The 21,013-nt window shown below is 36.7% G+C and overlaps 1 protein-coding gene across 3 annotated transcripts in view; it reads left to right on the forward strand.

The window, feature by feature from the left end:
* ak5 (adenylate kinase 5) overlaps positions 1 to 21,013 on the forward strand; it is a 172,974-nt gene that overhangs the window by 126,751 nt on the left and 25,210 nt on the right. For all 3 annotated transcript variants that reach the window (XM_089131013.1, XM_089131012.1, XM_039661240.2), the window contains exon 7: positions 4,111 to 4,201. In XM_089131013.1, coding sequence (XP_088987139.1) covers positions 4,111 to 4,201 — 91 coding nt within the window. The remainder of the gene's footprint in view (positions 1 to 4,110; positions 4,202 to 21,013) is intronic.

Raw genomic sequence — 21,013 nt, forward strand, 5'->3', positions numbered from 1 at the left:
AGGCAACTTACTTCATTTTTTGAGTTAAACCAACAATATTTTTTACAGTGCAAAAATGTAGTCAAGTAGAGAGTAAAAGTTGCTAATATATTTGACACTCAGTAACTACTAGCAAAAAGATACTTGAGTATAGTAACTTAATACATGTACATCATATCACATGCTTTACACCACTCACTTTTTGAAAGCAGACTACAACAATCATTTGATTTCATAAAACTGATTGCAGCCTGACCGCTTACTTTGGACATTACCTACTTCTTTGCGTGGCAACTTTTTGGTCTGTCGAGTCGCTGTTAAGTAATGAGGAGGTAGATACTATCAATTCTAAATGTTGTAAGAATAAAAAGCGAAAAAGTTTATGAAACCATGTGCTGTTCCTGGCTGCGTGTCCTTCTGAAGAACCTCTCCATGAGGAACGACCGGCTGAAGATTATGTTAAACAAGTCTGTTAGATCAAATAATTATGAAGCCTCTCAAATGATATTTTCAAAATAATTTATAACCAGTATGCCTGGGCTTGACAAACAGATAGTTGTAAATTGTAAACAGTAATTGTAAATGCCCTCAATATCTTGCTCATTATCCTGCAATACATTTTGATTGATGTCATCTGAGGTCAGTAATTACCCAGCCCTGACTTGCAAGCATTCCAGATAAAAAGCATCACACACAAACAACATATACATTTAGAATCACACTGTGACATTATTGTTTGTTTTATTTTGCTTTGGATCTCATATATGAGTAATTCCTGCATTCCAGCAGAGCTCTCTGATGATGGGCGCTGCTCTAACCTATTAAGCGTAACTGCAGAGAGAGAGAGAGCAATAATTGATGGTGGTGGAGTTTTGATTGAAGTGTATCCCTTCATAGCAAAAAAAAAAAAAAAAGACTGATTTAATTAGCCATCTTTGGTGGTGAGTCGCTTTAGTGTCGCCACATGGGGTTTGATGTGCTTTCCTGAGGAAAAAAAAACTCTGGAATGACCGTTGAACAAAAGTGTGTGCTGATGTTCAGGTCTCTGAGGTTAATTTACTTATTATTTGGATCGATTAGGGTAACACTTTATAATAACTACACGTTAATAATCATTAGTCAAGCATGAGTAAACAGTTAATTCATCATTCATAAAGCATTTATACACATTAATAAGCAGTTTATAAATAGAGCTATAAATGCTTTATTCTTCATTTAAAAGCATATCTTTGTTTAATAATTGTATTTTCATCCTTCATTAATGATAAGTGTATCATTTCTAAATGAAGCATAATTATAAACAGTTTTCATTGGTTCATAAGATCACTTAGAAAGTGTAAGTAAATGATTAATTAGGTATTTATTAAAAGCATATCTATAATTTGTTTAATAATTGTATTTTCATCCTTCATTAATGATAAATTTATCATTTCTAAATGAAGCATAATTTACAAACAGTTTTCATTGGTTCATAAGATCACTTTGAAAGTGTAAGTAAATGATTAATTAGGTATTTAAATGTACATTCATACATCCTATTATTCAGACATAGTGATGGTTACTTAGTGTGTTAATAAATGCTTTATTAACATGTATTAATGCTGTAATTCAGGGTTAATTCGGCTAGTTATAAAGCAATTAGTGGTCAGTTAACTAAGTTGTGAGCTCATCTAAAGTGAGGACTAGTCATGCCTTGTAAAGCATTTATAAAGGAGATTTAAAAGCTGTTAAATATTTCTATGTTCTGTATCACTGTGTTGTGTTTGTTACATTTTACTGTTTAGAAGATTGGCGAGTCTTTAAATCTCCTTTATAAATGCTTTACAAGTCATGAATAGTCCTCACTTTAGATGAGCTCACAAAATAGTTTACTGAGCACTTCTAAATGCATTATAACTACCTGTATTTACTACATTTACTTTCTAAGTGATCTTATGAAGAGACTGACAACTCTTAAATTACTGGTTTGTAAATAATGCTATACTTCATTTAGATGATACTTCATTAATTGATCATTAACAAAGTATGAAAATTCAATCATTAAACACATTATGCTTATAAATTAAGAAAAAAAGCATTAATAGCTGTATTTATAAACTACTTATTAATGTATTATGATTAATAATTAATAGCGTGCAGGTATTATAAAGTGTTACCAACATTGGATTTTGTTCTCGTCATGCTGTAACTGTAGGGAAAATATAATATGATAAACTTACATGTTGATATGAGCGTTCGAAAAAAATAAGCCATTAAATGCATGAATATTTCACCAATCATTATTGGTTGATTGAATACACATTGATTGAATCACATTTTTTTTTTTTTTTTTTTTGCAATTTGTTATTTTGTAGGGAAAATATAATATGATATACTTACATGTTGATGCTTGAGCTTTAAAAAAAAATAAGCCATTAAATGCATGAATATTTCACCAATCATTATTACAAATTTTGGTCTTTAGTGACCTATATCTATATCTAACATCGCATTGATTTTTGATGAATTGAATCACAATTAATAGAAATGTTGCAAAAAAATTTTTATTAATGTACAAATTATATTATTAACATTTCAAGGATGTATGAATTCAATGTACCTGGTGTCTACACATAACTGTACTAGTGCCAGCAAAAAATCTAGGAAGAAGTTGCAAAGATGCGGTATATGTGGATCTGAACATTAATAGAGTTCAGTGCATATTTTGTATTTTGATGAGTCTACATCTACATGGTAAAAAGAGAAAAGTGAACAGCAGTTTTAGCAGTCTGGAATAGTTTGGTCACACTGTGTGATCTGCCATTTCATCATGAGTGTTAAGCTCAGACCTCAGAGATGGATTTGACTGTTGCAATGAACCGAGTCATGTTTTTTTCTATCTTTCTCAGACCTTAGAAAATGAATACCCTGCACCACTTTAGCACTCTGAAATGGGATTGCTCTCTCACTAAGCTGTGTTGACACACGTTTTTTAGTTGTGTTTGGCCATTTATGATTTCTAAGAAACAAAACAAGAGAATGGCTACAATTACCATTAGGCTGACCTCTATCAAAGACTGTTTTGTGAAGCTGAGAGTGACTAAAGCCATAATAGCTTGATTCTGCCATGACTGAAATGTATATACAATGCAAACATAAATAAAAACTGAAAAAAAGAATCAAAATCAGTTTTGATCCAATCCAAATTGTACCTAAATTCCTTTTTTAACTTCACAGGATATAAAGTGCACATGCATTTGTAGTCAAATCATATTTTAAAGTATGGAAATGGATATATAAGTCAGGAATATGGAAATAAGTCAGTAAAATGTGACACCCACAGTGCTTTTATATGGAGATAAATAAATAAAAAATAGATTCAAGGTGGACTTTGGCTAGACATATTTTGGCCCGCAGTCTTTGAGGCGGGAAAGGTCGGAAAACCCAATAAATGTTAGTTCGTTTTTAATAATCAACAATAGTGTGTATCCAATAATGATATGACAGGTACACAGTCTTCTGAAGCCCAAGGGACACTCCCACGCTGTACCTGCTACGCTGTGGCCCGTTATAGTCTGTTGTCATGGAAACATTCAGACAGGTTGGAGGAGGTCGTTGTTTCGCCTCCCCATTTCTCAAGAAATGGTTCTTGTGAAGTGTGTTTTTGATAATCTTCTGCAGTTCAGGACTAAGAGTGTCTAGTTATATGTTCTGCTTTTATACTTTTTTCAATGTTTATGAAGGTAATGGTTAGATTGTGAAGAAGCCTGCTTTTAATGGTGAATCACACCATGGTTTCAAATGAATGAATCTCTGGCCGAGCCTTAGGTCGATGCACGATGTCTGAAATCTTGTTATCTCGTTATCTTGTTTATGTGATCGTGTCGAGCCACCTAATGAAACTCATTATACGGAAACAAAAGTCATACCATGTATGATCACAATATACATCACTGATTCTTGAGATAAGGGACAAGACATGTCATGCACACAAAAGCCAGTATTGAAAATAAAGAAATTCGTCAAAATGAAAATACTTAAAAAGTTCTAAAGTTTGGATACTCAGGACATTCATTGCTTTCCTTTTTAAATCATTTCTTTAGTATTGTTTTAATTATGTTGCCTGACACAAGTGCTTTCTTGTTTATACAGCTTGATGCAGATCGAGATGAAGAGGAAGTCTTCTGTGACATCAGCATGACAGTCGACAACAAACTGTTCCCCTCAAAAGAGCCCGTGGCAGGTAAAGAGAAGTCATTCTTTCATAATATCAACATAGATATGAACTAAAAGCAAACGTTTAATGAGGTCTCAATCAGTGACATTTGAAGCCATTTCTGTGATGGTACTCTTAAAAGTGGATTTTATTTTTTAATTATAAAAATTAAATTAGCTTTTGCTAGAAAAAGTATACTAGGAAATATTGTTGATGGGATATATACGTTTAGTACGTAATATACAAGGCGATGTAGCATACAGACAACATGAAAATGTTTAAATAACACTTTATTTTGGTTATTACAGTGTAGTTACAGTGTAATTACCCAACATGGGTATAAAGTTTATGGGTTAAAAGTGTAGGCTCAAGGTAAGTACCTTGTTATTAGATATTGTTAGGGCTGTCAAATGATTAATCGCGATTAATCGCATCCAAAATAAAAGTTTGTGTTTACATAATATATGTGGGTGCACTGTGTATAATTATTTTGTATATATATATATATATATATATATATATATATATATATATATATAAAAATACACACACATGCATGTATATTTAAGAAAAAAAATATTATGTATATATAATAAAGTATAACGTATACTGTATATAAATCTATATACAGTATATACATGAACATATTTCTTAAATATATACAATCATGTGTGTGTATTTATATATCAGTGCAACCACATATATTATGTAAACACAAACTTTTATTTTGGATGCGATTAATTGCGATTAATCTTTTGATAGCCCTAGTTATTATACAATTGTAGTTATTGTATTGTATAATTGCTATAATAAGTACATACAGTAGTATGTAAATGGTAGCAATTATTCCAAATCATAATGTATGATTATTAACATATGTTTTCATAAAATATGATTTAGAAAGTTAATAAAGCAAATACAGCAACTTGGGATGACAGATAAAATCGTAACGCAAGGCCTGCTTTATCTTATTTGCAATTGCAATATAGATCATTTGAGAGAAGCCATCTTTGGTTGTGCTTTTTGTCAAATAAAGAAAAATTAACATGACGCGCGTTTTGCCTTTTCTCTGTCATTCTGAAACGCGTCCGAAAAATGAACTGTAACTCAGTAAATACTTGTCACAGAGACGCAAACGATTTCTCTTTATGAAGCTGAAATTCTCTTCTTTTAAATGAAGGAATTTATATAAAAAACAACTATTCTCAGTTGATGTAATCTGTATGAAAATAGAGAGAGATGTCAGTCTTTTTCCTTTCACCTAATTTAGCGTAATGTGACCACGCCCACTGAGAGCGAGCGCCATTCAAACGCTAATTTTGAGGCAAGCCATGAAAACGCCCACATCAGCTGCATAAAACATCCAGTTTAATACAAATCTTACCTCATCCTTAAAGAAAAATGCCCAATCCCAACTTTCTGTTTCAATAGGAAACATGTAAAAACAGAGAAGACGTGCTCTTTACAAAGATTAAGATGAGAACTTCAGAAGTAAAGAATAGACAAAGTCCATAGAATCACTTCAGAGGCTATTTTTCTCTTCTGTGTTATTCAGAGTAGCAGAAACCACCAAAAGACATGGAGGGGTTGAATAAATTGGCCTCAGTGGATTTGGGCTGTCAGGGAAAGCTAGTTTGTGAGTGTTGTAATACACTTTTGTCCTTTACTTGCTGCTGAATTATTAACGTGAGTGTCAGGGCTCACATTGGAAACAGCAAGTTGATGTTAGACGTTATATATGTCTACACTGTAAAAAAAAAAAATGGTAAACAACTAGCCTGGCAAGCCAAACATATCAAGATGTTAGGTCTGGAAACTCATAATTGGCATACCTCAATCCAAGGCGCAATAGGATAGCACCACAAACAACCAGAGCAACGAACGGCTGTGGATGAGTGAGTCCAATGCATTTTCCTTCCAGTGGAGCAAGTTGATATATTAAACTTTTGCCATATCTGGTCATCAAAACTCTGAACACATCTTCCTTTTTTAAGAATGACTTAAGTGACGTTCTCTTAACTCCAAGTCATTCAGAGTCACGGCCAAAGCCGAATCGAACGGCCGCTGTTCGCCAGCAGCATCTTGTTTGTTTTAGCAGGGAAATCACGGCGCAGAACCGTCACAACTCTGCAGTCATTGTGTTAAGCCCGCCCACCAACTCTATACACATTGTGATTGGCCTGACCAGAGTTGGCCACACTTTGCTGCAAAATCATTTTTGCTGCCGCTAGGGTGCGTCTAGATATCTAGGCTAGTAAACAATATCATACCGTAAAAATACGGTGTAACTGTTTTTAAAATTAACAGCTAAATACCGGTTTGTCAGCTACAGTATATAACTGTAATTTAACAGCATATAGTTGTAGCTGACAAAACGCTATTTAGCTGTTAATTTTAAAAACAGTAACACACCATATTTTTACGGTATGATGCTGGCAACCACAGTTGCCAGTAGTTTACCGTTTTTTGCAGGATTATTTTTTACGGTGTACTGTAGCTTAGATAAAACTGTGTATTGGAATGAGTACAGTTATAACAGATAACATGCATTTATACACAACATTGTTTTATGTGATCTTTTATTGTGTTTTTTTTAACAATGTTCTTTGAACTTTTGAAAAGATTGAAAAAAAATAAATGAACACATTTTGGATTATTATTGAAACTAAATAAATACCATTCAAGCCTACCTGAAATGTTTTCAGACATAGCATCTTATTCCCTTCTTTTGCATGGAAAGAATATCTATCAAACAAAAGATTAAACATTCATTTGACGTTTTATATACTGATTTTCAAAATGAAATCCAAAAGTTTAGCATGGGCACTAACCCTAGATGCAGTCACGGAAGGTGTTGTTCTTCTTCTCCTTCTCTTGCTTTTTTTCGCTCTGGAAGTCTATGGCAGGCAGCCCATAGAACCGCTTGTGGGAAAAGGATGAAATTTGGCACACAGATAGAGGAGAGTCTGAGTAGTCTAAACCACACCAAATTTGGAGTCTCTGGAGTCTTTGTTCGAAGTTGCACTTACGTTCATGCAAGTAACATTTGTACTGTAAGAGCTTTCCTCTGATTCCTTGGCTCAAGATGTTTAGATTGCATTTTCATAATTTTCCATAATAAAAAAAAAATCAGCCATTTAAAAATGTTCGCAAAAACTTAGATGGTTTGTCCGATTTTCACAAAAAGTGGTTCACATATTCGTCAAATCCATGATGGCAAAACAGTTGGGTTTTTTTTTTTTTTTGTTTGTTTGTTTGTTTTTTGATGAACCAAACTGTTCTCTAATAACACTAACTAATTTGACGAAGAACACTTTAGCATATTGCAACGAATCTTGGTACTTGTCATCACAATTAGGACCTAAGGCTACATGCTGTGTTTCGGCACAGCACCACCTACTGGTCAGGAGATATGAAAATGGCTATTTTTGCTTAGAACTTCTGAACAGTTTTCCCAAAAATCATGAATCTGGTCTCTTCAGTGCAGTCTGAATCGAATTTTCCCATTTTATCATAAAATGCTATCGTTACGAAACTAAGGTCATTGGCATTTATGTCATATTTGATCAACCAATCCATCATCAATGAATTTAATGGCATGGTGCCAAACTGATTAACTGCCAAACTGATACTCTAACTCTGTAATGTTTTGGCATATTGACCCCACACTTTGCATATGTCATTATCACCTCACACTGACCATTCCAAATTGCAATTAAGCCATATTACTGGTGAATATTTTTTTCATCTGTTCTGCCTAAAACCTAAGAGCGTATTTAATTGCTTATCGGTGCAGTTTCTCCGGTGCTACCAGCAGACAACACATTTATTTTATTTTTTTAATTGCTTGGTCTAATTTCTCAATACTTTTTCAAAACTCTTCACACAGTGAACACAACAGCAGTGTATGTGGGCTAAACTGTGAAAATTCCACATTGCTTTTGCACAAAATGCATTCAGTGACTACTTTCAAATGACACAAATACCACCAAAACCTGAACATAATACAAAAAAAAAAAAAACTGAATAAGAGCAATTTGCTACAGCAACACCATATTGAAATATATTTAAAATCTAAAAAAATTAATTCTATGTAAAAGGGAAACTTAGGTATAATTTTGTACTTTAATTGTAAACATGGACTATGTAACATATACTGCAGTGAATTACAGTATAAGCAGTGTGCATGTAAGAGAGTGTAAAGAGATTTTACAAAAGAAACACTGTACCTTTTTTAAGTCATTGTTTCATGAGTGATACAGTGTATTTGTTGTGTGAAACCTTTTGCTATAGAAGAACTTATAGTTAGAACTTATAACTTATAGAACTTATAGTTAGAGAAGAATAAGCTGAGTTAAGTTTTTTGGTCATTTTAGTGCATTTTGGATGTGAAATTAATTGCTGTATACCAAGCAGATAGTTGATACTGTGTGTGTTAGGAAATGGATCAGCAATTGTAAAAAAAAAAAAAAAAAAAAAAAGAAGCCTTTTTTCCTGACCAGTAAATTTTGCTGAGTTAATTTTGTTTTCCTGCCATCTGAGAGGTTCAAACATGAAGTACCAGCGTTGTGAGAATCCATTCACATACAGTATGAACTTGTTATTGCGTTAAAAAAACACTCAACTGAGCAGAACAGAACGGATCAGAATGCAGGGGTCTCAAGACCACAGTCTCAAGCTTTCAGAAATTAAACTACTTTTAACTGGATATCTTAAAAATGTGGCATTCATGATGCGAGATTCTGAAAAACAGTAAGAAGAGAGGTAAAAAATGGCAGCGTAAACAGTTAAATCATGGCCAAATCCTGTCATGTGTGATCGGCCCAATAAAATTTGAGCAGATTTGCATACTTTCTACTTATAAGTTCACTGATTACCCAACCCAGCTGATCAAACACATGCAAAGCTTGTCAAACCTGAGTCAGAACAGCCAGAGATAACAGCGTCTGAACGCCTCTGAATCTGTCCAGCGTGTCCTGATACAACCTTACCAGCATCAGGAGGACTTGAAGGTATTGATAGAGGTCTACTTTAGAAAGACGTAGAGCAGAAACAGTACTTGGATGCTGATAGGATGCAGTTAACGATGTATAAATATACTGGCATTTAAGCACTTGACCAGAAGATTTCAGAAGTGAACATAGCCCCAAACCCTTAAACTCATGGTGAATTAAAATGTGTTTTTTTTTTTTTTTTTTTTTTAAATCTTTTTGACCACCAAACTCTTCAATCTTAATGTATTTGCAATGTTTTTGGCACACATCTAAACTTATAAAAAAGTTAATCTTTCATTTATAATGAACAGCTGTTGATTTTAGTGAAGGCGGCAGTTGCAATGCATGTGCCACATTACACTGACAGTGCATAATAATAGTGCTAGTGTTAATTAGATGGCATTGTGCGCCAGTGGAATCCTGTAGGAAACCAGGGCAACTTCTGATTTGATTGCATCAGAGACTAATGAGGCTCTGTCAAGCTTTTAGCCGTTGGATTTATAGACCAGGTTTGTGGTGTTTGCAGATCAAATCGGGCATAGGTTAATAACACCTCCACCTAGCCCGCCATGTTAACCCTGCTAATAATGATTTTTGTGTCATTATTTGTTTCATGCTGACAGAAAAAAATACGTCACTGGACAGTGGTTTCAGTGTTCTCAGTCTATTACTGTCAGCAAACTGTGATATTAATAATAGAACTCCCGTGGTAATGCAATTTAATGCTTCAAATCAAACCGTCCCTTAGATTTGTCATGGTGTGCATTTGCTCGTACTAGCCGATATTGGCCTATAGCTTTCTGGTGCAAAGTTGTTTTGTGCTGTGTATAATATTAAGAATTCACTCAATATACTGGATTGGGTATAAAAATGTATTTACCAATGACAGTTTTGGGTCAGTAAGATTTTTTTTTTTATGTTTTTGAAAGAAGTCACTTATGCTCACCATGGTACACTCTCAGAAAAAAAGGGTACAAAAGCTGTCACTGGGGCTGTCACTGTACACTTTTGTACCGAAAGGCTGCATATTGGTACCTTAGTGGTACATATTAGCACCTAAAATGTACATATTAGCACCTAAAATGTACATATTAGCTCCTGAAATGGACATATTAGCACCTAAAATGTAGGCCTACTTAGCACCTAAAATGGACATATTAGCTCCTGAAATGGACATATTAGCTCCTGAAATGGACATATTAGCTCCTGAAATGGACATATTAGCTCCTGAAATGGACATATTTGCACCTAAAATGTACTTAGCACCTAAAATGGACATATTAGCTCCTGAAATGGACATATTAGTACCTAAATGTACATATTAGCACCTAAAATGTACTTTGCATCTAAAATGTACATATTAGCACCTAAAATGTACATATTAGGACCTAAAATGTACATATTAGCTCCTGAAATGGACATATTAGCACCTAAAATGTACATATTAGTACCTAAAATGTACACATTAGTACCTAAGTGTACATATTAGCACCTAAAATTGACATATTAGCACCTAAAATGTACATATTAGCTCTTGAAATTGACATATTATCACCTAAAATGTACTTAGCACCTAAAATGTACATATTAGTACCTAAATGTGCATATTAGCACCTAAAATGTACTGTACATATTAGGACCTAAAATGGACATATTAGCACCTAAAATGTACAAAAGTTTACCTTTTCAAAAGCTACAGCCCCAGTGACAGCTTTTGTACCTTTTTTTTCTGAGAGTGTGGCATTTTTTTTCTATCAATAAAAAAGTAATATTGTGAAATGTTATTACAATTGAGTACAACTGTTTTCTATGTTAATAAATGAAGAGTTCAAGATGCCTCTAAGTGCCATTTGAAATTTTCTTCTAGAATGATCTTGATCAAGCTTGTATATTAAAGTTCAGTAATTTCACTTAAATGGCAATGAAGATTACCTATCCAGCTTGATAAAACGTATCATTCTAGAAGAAAATTTCAAATGGCACTCAGAGGCTTTTGCATCTGAACTCTTCAAATGTAAAAAATAAAATAAAATCTGTGAAGGTAAAGCTCCATTTTTAGTACCTTGAGAAATCATATGGTGCTCAAGAATTATTAAGTCCTAATTACGAATAATTAAGTACCCACCCCCACCCCAAAAAAAACAACATTCCCAGTGAACATGGCAATACGTGGGTACTTTCGCCATTAGTTATAGGGTGCAAAAGCCCCTACTGGTTGTCGAACAGTTCACCCCCTCATGTAAACTAACTCCCAGTCCCTCACTGAAATGTTTTTCTTGTCATCAACTTTGATTATTCACATAATGGTGCCAGATCCTGACCAGAGCATATTTCAGAAAGTCTGTTGCCCTTTTATAGAAATACGTCAGGCATGTTCATTTATTAAAAGTGGCAGAGTTCAAAAGGTACTGCATCACAGGAATGACCTTGCCGCCCACTCGCACGATCCCTCAAACGCTCTTCCAATAATGCCACGTCTCTATCAACAAATATATATCTGTGACTCACAATCCTACCGGGGCAAGAAATGTTCCATTACTTCCTGTGGTCTCAGGTGCAAATACTCTCCCTTAATATATAATCCCACCACATGCACTTCATAGTATGAGGAACAGTCTGTCAGACAGCTGCACTTCCCCTAAGACTCATTCATATGAAAAAGGGTAGCAGGCTGAAACAGCCTGTTCTTTTGGTATGGGAAGATGCTGCCACGTTTGGTTTCGCACTGGGGGACAGGGAATGAAGCTGTCAGGGGATAACAGAGGCGACCGATGTCAAAAGGCATCAGCCTCTCCCAGCCTGTGTTAGTGCAGCGCTGAATCAGAACTCAGAACAGATGCTTTTATGGCAAACGTCAACACATGGCTGAAGCCAGACCCCTGTGACGACGGTTTCATGTCAGAGTCACTGATCCGTCAGAGTCTTCATGGAATATTTTCCTTTTCCTCAGGGCACTTGCATTTTCTTCAATGAAATCTGTTATTAGGGCCCAAGCCCTGAAAGGGCGAAGGCCCTATTGTTTTCCTAACGATTATTAGGGCCCAAGCCCTGAAAGGGCGAAGGCCCTATTGTTTTCCTTCCGATTATTTTTTTTTTTTCTTTTATTTTTCTAACGACTATTCGGGCACTTTTGGGGCCCTTAACATGCTCGAAAACTCTTGAAACTTTGCACACGGGTCAGAACCCGCGGCCATCAGAGCCGGGCTGAAGCTGGTACCTGGGCGTGGCAGGGCGGCTCGTCAGCGCCCCCTGGAACGGGGTCCGAACACTTGGTCCATAACTCAAACACGCTTGTATGTAATAATATGAAACTCGGTACACATGTTGCTCTCATCGTTTCATCTATACCTCACGCTCTTACTTTTTACCCCAGCCCAACAGGAAGTCGGCTATTGAGGTTTGTTTGTAAAACGCTCGCAATGGAATGTTAAATACTCCTCCTAGAGCTTTGATCCAAGTTCGACGAAACTCAGTCAGCGTGAAGTCAAGACATTGAGGATGAAAGTTTGCGAGGGGATTTTTGATATCTCGAACGGTTTGTCCGTGGCGAGGAAACGAAACTATGGCGAGAAACGTGAAACAGGAAGTGTGTTATAACTTCAGCATACATTAACTGATCTTGATGAAACTTCAGCAGTGTGTTCGCTGTAAGAGGACGATCACATGGATGTGACTATTGTGAGTCAAAGTTATAGTGCCACCAACTGGCAGCAGGAAGTGTGTCACTTTCAAAATGCTTTGAAATCACCCTTTTATTTTTACCCGATTTGCTTCAAACTTCATCTGAATAATGTAAACATACGATAGATGTAGACCTGTGAATGGATTCTTGATATCTTTTAAACTGTTGCCGTGGCAACGCATCAAACTTTACCATTATTATAGGATGCTTTTGAGACCCTTAGCATGCTTCAAATTACATGAAAGTCGACAGACACATCACATTTATTAGCCAGTAGACATGTGCAAAGTTTCAGAAACGGGCGTGGTGAGGGCTCAGTAGCGCCACCTTTTGACAAAAGTGGGGTTGTTAGTTTTATCTACAGTTACAAAAATCGGTATGTATATTGTACTCCTCGAGCCGGACAACTTTCTAATTGACACTCATTAGCTAGGACCCACAGAAAGTCAGATATGTTTGTTTGAATGTAGAGAAAATCTCAGAATTTTGCCAGTCTCTCAGTGTCCCTCTGTGTGAGTGAGAGGAGGGGCGCCTGTCAGGTTAATTTTAACCCTTTATTTGCTGTGTGCGACTTCTCTGGCATTTTCGGGGGCCTTAACATCCTCGAAAACTCTTGAAACTTTGCACACGGGTCAGAACCCATGGCCATCAGGGCCGGGCTGAAGCTGGTAACCGGGCGTGGCAGGGCGGCTCGACAGCGCCCCCTGGACTGGGATTCGAACATTTGTCCATAAATCAAACACACTTGCATGAATTAATATGAAACTCGGTACAATTATAGATCACATCAGGCCAAACAACTTTCGTGCTCTAAGTTTTATGACAGTTCAAATGGAAGTTATTTATGAATTATGAATTATGGGTTGTTTGAATAATTGTCCTAGGAGAAATACATCAAATCACAATGCATGTGTTTACCAATCACAACCAAACTCGGTGTGCATGAAGTCAAGATATTGAGGATGCTCAATTCCGGACGGATTTTTGATATCTCGAACGGTCTGGCCGTGGCGAGGAAATGAATTTTATGACTAAAAAAGGACACATAAAGTGTGTTATAACTTTGCTCAATTTACCTACAGTTACAAAACTTACCACGTATATTGTTCTCGTCAAGCCGATCAACTTTCCAATTTAAAGTCATTCGCTCTGAGCAACAGAAAGTCAGATATTGTAGTTTGAATGGATTTATTTCCCCTGCGATTCTCTCTCTCTCTCTCTCTCTCTCTCTCTCTCTCTCTCTCTCTCTCTCTGTGTGTGTGTGTGTGTGTGGGTGTGTGTGTGTGTGTGGGGAGGGGAGGGCTGTTGTCTGTGTTTATGTGTGTGTGTGTGTGTGTGTGGGTGTGTGTGTGTGTGTGGGGAGGGGAGGGCTGTTGTCTGTGTTTATGTGTGTGTGTGTGGCTGGCTGTGATTTTTCCTTCAAGTCCTTGTCTCTAAGTCCTTGTCTTTTTGCATAACAATTTTGTATAACAATATTTTTAAATGACAAAATAGGCATATAACCCCCATCTTTTAAATGTATAGATTGCTTTAAATAAAAGTAAGATTGTATTTGTAATTGAAGTTGAATGAATTTAAAATTAATGTGCTATATTTCATTCAATATATTTGTTTTCCTTAAGATTTTAAAACACTAACTTCATTGTTATCTGAATTACAAATATTTGTTTCTGTATAAAATAATACTCTGACTAAAAACACATTTGATGTTTTTTTTTGGTATTTTTATTTACATGTATTTATGTGTGAGTGTGTGTGTGTGTGTATATAAAGTGCAGGGTTTTTTTAGATAAAGTAGAATTTCTATAACTATGTGTTGAAATAATAAATCACTCTTGTGTGTGTTAAACACAATCTACTTAATACAGACAACTTCATTATAAAGATAAATAACAAATCCAAAAAATATATGATTATAATCTATGACAAAAAAAGCCATTACAAACTATATTATTGGAAAATACACATTGCTCTTTGTATTGTTGTAAAATATTCATGAAAAACAAGATAACAAAAATCAAAAAGATAAATTATTTTAGATATAGCCATGTTTTAAATGTATAGCAGAGATGTTAATTGAGGCAGCAACATACAAACTTTCTAGAACAACATGGACCTGGATAGCTGGTTTTTATGGAGGACAGTGAAGAGGAAGAGGGTGCAAATCAAACAGCTCATTCTCAGACTACACAGCAAACAGCTTAAGTTTTTAGTGCTTTTGTTTGAGGTTTTTAGTGCTCTGTCCTATCTATTATCAACATATAATAGATGGAACAGAACAAGAAAGGCAATTAATAATCTGTCATTGCGTCACTGCATTATGATATGAAAGGCTCAGTACAGTGTGGCACAAAACGCTTATGCGCATCCCGAGTAGAGAATGATGTGCTTAAAGCCACATGGAGTTACAGCGCACAGCGCATCGAGTCCGCATTGATGCAAGCTCTACAATACACTTCTTTTTGATAGTCAAAGCGGGGGTTACGTTTTTACACGTCGTACAGAATAACCCTAAAGGCACCAAGGTGGCGGTGCCACCGGCTTTTTATTAAATATAAATATAGCTGTGAGCAGCGATAAAGGGCCAAAGCCGGCGGTACCACCATCCCGGTGCCTTTGGGTAACTAAAGGCATCGGGGTTGCGGTGCCACCGGCTTGGGCCCGCAATCGCTGCTCGCAGCTATATTTATTATTATTATTATTATTTATACGACTATTTGGGCACTTTTGGGGCCCTTAACATGCTCAAAAACTCTTGAAACTTTGCACACGGGTCAGAATCCGCGGCCATCAGGGCCGGGCTGAAGATGGTACCCGGGCGTGGCAGGGGGGCTAGACAGCGCCCCCTGGAACGGGGTCCGAAAACTTGGTCCATAACTCAAACACGCTTGCATGTAATAATATGAAACTCGGTACACATGTTGATCTCATCGTTCATATATACCTCAAACTATTACTTTTTACCCCAGCCCAACAGGAAGTCGGTTATTTAGGGTTGTTCATAAAACACTCGCAATGGAATTTGAAGTACTCCTCCTAGAGAATTCAAACACACGGCACGAAACTCGGTCAGCATGAAGTCAAGGCATTGAGGATGAAAGTTTGCGAGGGGATTTTTGATATCTCGAACGGTTTGGCCGTGGCGAGGAAACGAACTTATGGCGATAATCGTGAAACAGGAAGTGTGTCAGAACTTCAGCATACATTAACTGATCTTGATGAAACTTCAGCAGTTTGTTTGCTGTAAGAGGACGATCACATGGATGTGAATATTGTGAGTCAAAGTTATAGCGCCACCAACTGGCAGCAGGAAGTGTGTCACTTTCAAAATGCTTTGAAATCACCCTCTTATTTTTACCCGATTTGCTTCAAACTTAATCTGTATAATGTAAATACATAGCAGATGAAGACCTGTGAATGGATTCTTGATATCTTTGATACTGTTGCCGTGGCAACGCATCAAACTTTAAAATTCTTTTTTTTTGATGATTTTGAGACTCTTAGCGGCTTTTGGGGCCCTTAACGGGTTTGAAAATTCTTGAAACTTTGCACACAGGTCAGATCCCACAGCCATCAGAGCCGGGCTGAAGATGGTACCTGGGTGTGGCAGGGGGGCTAGACAGCGCCCCCTGGAACGGGGTCCGAACACTTGGTCCATAACTCAAACACGCTTGCATGTAATAATATGAAACTCGGTACACATGTTGATCTCATCGTTCATATATACCTCAAACTATTACTTTTTACCCCAGCCCAACAGGAAGTCGGCTATTGAGGTTTGTTTGTAAAACGCTCGCAATGGAATGTGCAATACTCCTCCTAGAGAATTCAAACACACGGCACGAAACTCGGTCAGCATGAAGTCAAGGCATTGAGGATGAAAGTTTGCGAGGGGATTTTTGATATCTCGAACGGTTTGGCCGTGGCGAGGAAACGAAATGATGGCGAGAAACGTGAAACAGGAAGTGTGTTATAACTTCAGCATACATTAACTGATCTTGATGAAACTTCAGCAGTGTGTTCGCTGTAAGAGGACGATCACATGGATGTGACTATTGTGAGTCAAAGTTATAGCGCCACCAACTGGCAGCAGGAAGTGTGTCACTTTCAAAATGCTTTGAAATCACCCTTTTATTTTTACCTGATTTGCTTCAAACTTAATCTGTATAATGTAAATATACGGCAGATGTAGACCTGTGAATGGATTCTTGATATCTTTTAAACTGTTGCCGTGGCAACGCATCAAACTTTACCATTCTTTTAGGATGCTTTTGAGACCCTTAGCATGCTTCAAATCGCATGAAACTCGACAGACACATCACATTTATTAGCCAGTAGACATGTGCAAAGTTTCAGAAACGGGCGTGGTGAGGGCTCAGTAGCGCCACCTTTTGACAAAAGTGGGGTTGTTAGTTTTAACTAGAGTTACAAAAATCGGTATGTATATTGTACTCCTCGAGCCGGACAACTTTCTAATTGACACTCATTAGCTAGGACCCACAGAAAGTCAGATATCTTTGTTTGAATGTAGAGAAAATCTTAGAATTTTGCCAGTCTCTCAGTGTCTCTCTGTGTGAGTGAGAGGAGGGGCGCCTGTCAGGTTAATTTTAACCCTTTATTTGCTGTGTGCAACTTCTCTGGCATTTTCGGGGGCCTTAACATCCTCTAAAACTCTTGAAACTTTGCACACGGGTCAGAACCCATGGCCATCAGGGCCGGGCTGAAGCTGGTCATCGGGCGTGGCAGGGCGGCTCGACAGCGCCCCCTGGACTGGGATTCGAACATTTGTCCATAAATCAAACACACTTGCGTGAATTAATATGAAACTCGGTACAATTATAGATCACATCAGGCCAAACAACTTTCGTGCTCTAAGTTTTACGACAATTAAAATGGAAGTTGAGAATTATGGGTTGTTTGAATAGTTGTCCTAGGAGAAATACATCAAATTACAACGCATGTGTTTACCAATCACAACCAAACTCGGTGTGCAAGAAGTCAAGACATTGAGGATGAAAGTTTGTGAGGGGATTTTTGATATCTCAAACGGTTTGGCCGTGGCGAGGAAACAAAATTATGGCGAGAAACGTGAAACAGGAAGTGTGTTATAACTTCAGCATACATTAACATATCTTGATGAAACTTCATCAGTGTGTTCGCTGTAAGAGGACGATCACATGGATGTGACTATTTCGAGTCAAAGTTATAGCGCCACCAACTGGCAGCAGGAAGTGTGTCACTTTCAAAATGCTTTGAAATCAACCTCTTATTTTTACCCGATTTGCTTCAAACTTCATCTGTATAATGTAAATACATGGCAGATGAAGACCTGTGAATGGATTCTTGATATCTTTGATACTGTTGCCGTGGCAACGCATCAAACTTTAAAATTCTTTTTTTTTTTGATGATTTTGAGACTCTTAATGGCTTTTGAGGCCCTTAACGGGTTTGAAAACTCTTGAAACTTTGCACACAGGTCATATCCCACAGCCATCAGGCCCGGGCTGAAGATGGTACCTAGGCGTGGCAGGGGGGCTAGACAGCGCCCCCTGGAACGGGGTCCGAAAACTTGGTCCATAAATCAAACACGCTTGCATGTAATAATATGAATGAAAAACTTCATCTGTATAATGTAAACAGATGAAAAACTTCATCTGTATAATGATGAAAAACAGATGAAAAACTTCATCTGTATAATGTAAACATACGGTAGATGTAGACCTGTGAATGGATTCTTGATATCTTTTAAACTGTTGCCGTGGCAAAGCTTCAAACTTTGAAATTATTTTAGGATGCTTTTGAGACTCTTAGCATGCTTGAAATTGCATGAAACTCAACAGACACATCACATTTATTAGCCAGTAGACATGTGCAAAGTTTCAGAAACGGGCATGGTGCAGGGACTAAATAGCGCCACCTTTTGACAAAAGTGGGGTTGTTATTTTTATCTACAGTTACAAAAATCGTTATATACATTGTACTCCTCAAGCCAGACAACTTTCTAATTCATAGTCATTAGCTCAGACCAAGAGGAAGTCAGATATTTTGGTTTGAATATGGTGAGACTCTCTCTGAGCCTACGTCCGTGTATGGCAAGCCCTTTTAACATTTAAAAGCTAAGTTTGCCTATCCGTAAATTAACATTGTAGATATCAACAATGTCTTTCTGTCTAGTCGTAATTACATTTTGGATAGTTTGTATTATCATTTAAGATATCTGTAACATAATTGTGACTAGTCAAAATGACAGACTATGGCAAGCCGTTTTAACATTTAATCATGAAAGGGCCAAAGCCTTCGGCACCGCCACCCCGGTGCCTTTAGGTAACTAAAGGAGCCAGGGGTTGCGGTGCCACCGGCTTGGGCCCGCCATCGCTGCTCGCAGCTATATTTTTTAATTTTTTTTTTTTTTTGACCAGATGTGTTCAGATGTGTTCATTAAAAAAATAATAATGTGATGTATCTGTCTTTAGATTGTAATAAACAAAACTCTCTTTAAAATGTCAATGAATGGTTGAAAACACTTTGACATTTAAAAATAAATGAAACAACAGAAATAATCTTAACCTTTTATAGTTTTGAATGTTTTACATACCACAAATTATTGGTATGGAAATTACCAAGTTGGGGAAGGCTATTCCATGCCAAGTTTATCAGTATTTGTGCAATTCTTGCTAATTTCCTGAGCAGTGATTTAGATTCAAATGGATAAGACCATTAAAAGACCACTAAATATTTTGCCATTTTTGGCTTGTTCCATGAAGGCGAGCACATTCTCTCTGCTTGCAGTGTGTGAGTCATGCTTGTCAGGAAAGTGAGTGAGACGCACACAAACATAAAACGGTTGACTTCCGCCATTTGGTATGATTACATTCATATCTGCAGCGAACCGTACCAGAATTCACGTAAACCGCCTTTTTATGCACACTCATGTACGGAAAACTGTGTTCATTTGATCTGAACTAACCAAACTCTGATGTCAATTGAACTCAGGCGTGCAGCACTCGAATTGGTTAAAGTTGTTTATGTGATGCTCTCCCAGTTATATCACTTAGATCTTCTAATCCAGATGTTATATTTAGTGATCCCGGAAGTAGAAGTAGAGATTTCACTCCATTGCTTCGTATAGTTACTGTATAGTTCGGTTAAAGGAGCTTTAAAAAAAAAAAACTTTTGCTAATATTTTACTCACCCCCATGTCATCCAAGATGTCCATGTCTTTCTTCTTCAGTCGAAAAGAAATTAAGCTTTTTCATGAAAACATTCCAGGATTTTCTCCATATAATGCACTTCAGTGGGAACCAAACGGTTCAAGGTCTGAAAGACAGTTTCAGTGCAAACTGTTCAAAGGGTTTTAAACGATTCCAGATGATGAATAAGGGTCTTATCAAGCGAAACGATCTCTAATTTTTTAAAAAAACTAACAAAGTTTAAGTTTTATAAGCTCAAAAGCTCGCCTTGCTCTGTCAAGTCAATTCATTCGTTTTGTTGTGAATTAACCAATTGACTCGAAAAAAGATTCGTTAATTTTGATGAACGAGTTTGAACGGGAGAGTCACGAACGCACATCACAGAACAGAGCAAGTCAAGCATTTGTGCTTATAAACTTAAACTTTGTTATTTATTTATTAAACGAGTGATCGTTTAGCTTAAAAAGACCCTTATTCATCGTCTGGAATCGTTTAAAGCCCTTTTTTGCACTGAAACTCTCTTTTGGAACTTGAACTGTTTGGTTCCCATTGAAGTCCATTATATGGAGAAAAATCCTGGAATGTTTTCATCAAAAACCTTTATTTCTTTACGACTTAAGAAAAACATGGACATCTTGGATCACGTGGGGGTGAGTGAATTATCAGCAAAAGTTTTTTCAAAAGTGAACAACTCCTTTAACGAGATACACTACATAAAGGAAGAATTGTAACAATTTTCTATCCAGTGTTGCCAACTTTTTGGACTGCTGGTTAACTTGTAGTCCGTCACTATATCATACTTGTTCTGTTGTCTGACAGAAAATCTGTAGATAAGAACAACTTTACAGGACATACGGCTATGTTATATTAAAATACAGTAATGTGAGCACGGATTAAGAGAGAAAACAGATGTAGAGTGCAGACAGTTGGTACATTACGTCATCTAGTTACATTTAGTGACTTTTTGAGCAGG

This window comes from Pimephales promelas, chromosome 5 (assembly GCF_988280905.1).
Source record: "Pimephales promelas chromosome 5, fPimPro1.hap1.1, whole genome shotgun sequence".
In the NCBI taxonomy this organism is placed as follows: domain Eukaryota; kingdom Metazoa; phylum Chordata; class Actinopteri; order Cypriniformes; family Leuciscidae; genus Pimephales; species Pimephales promelas.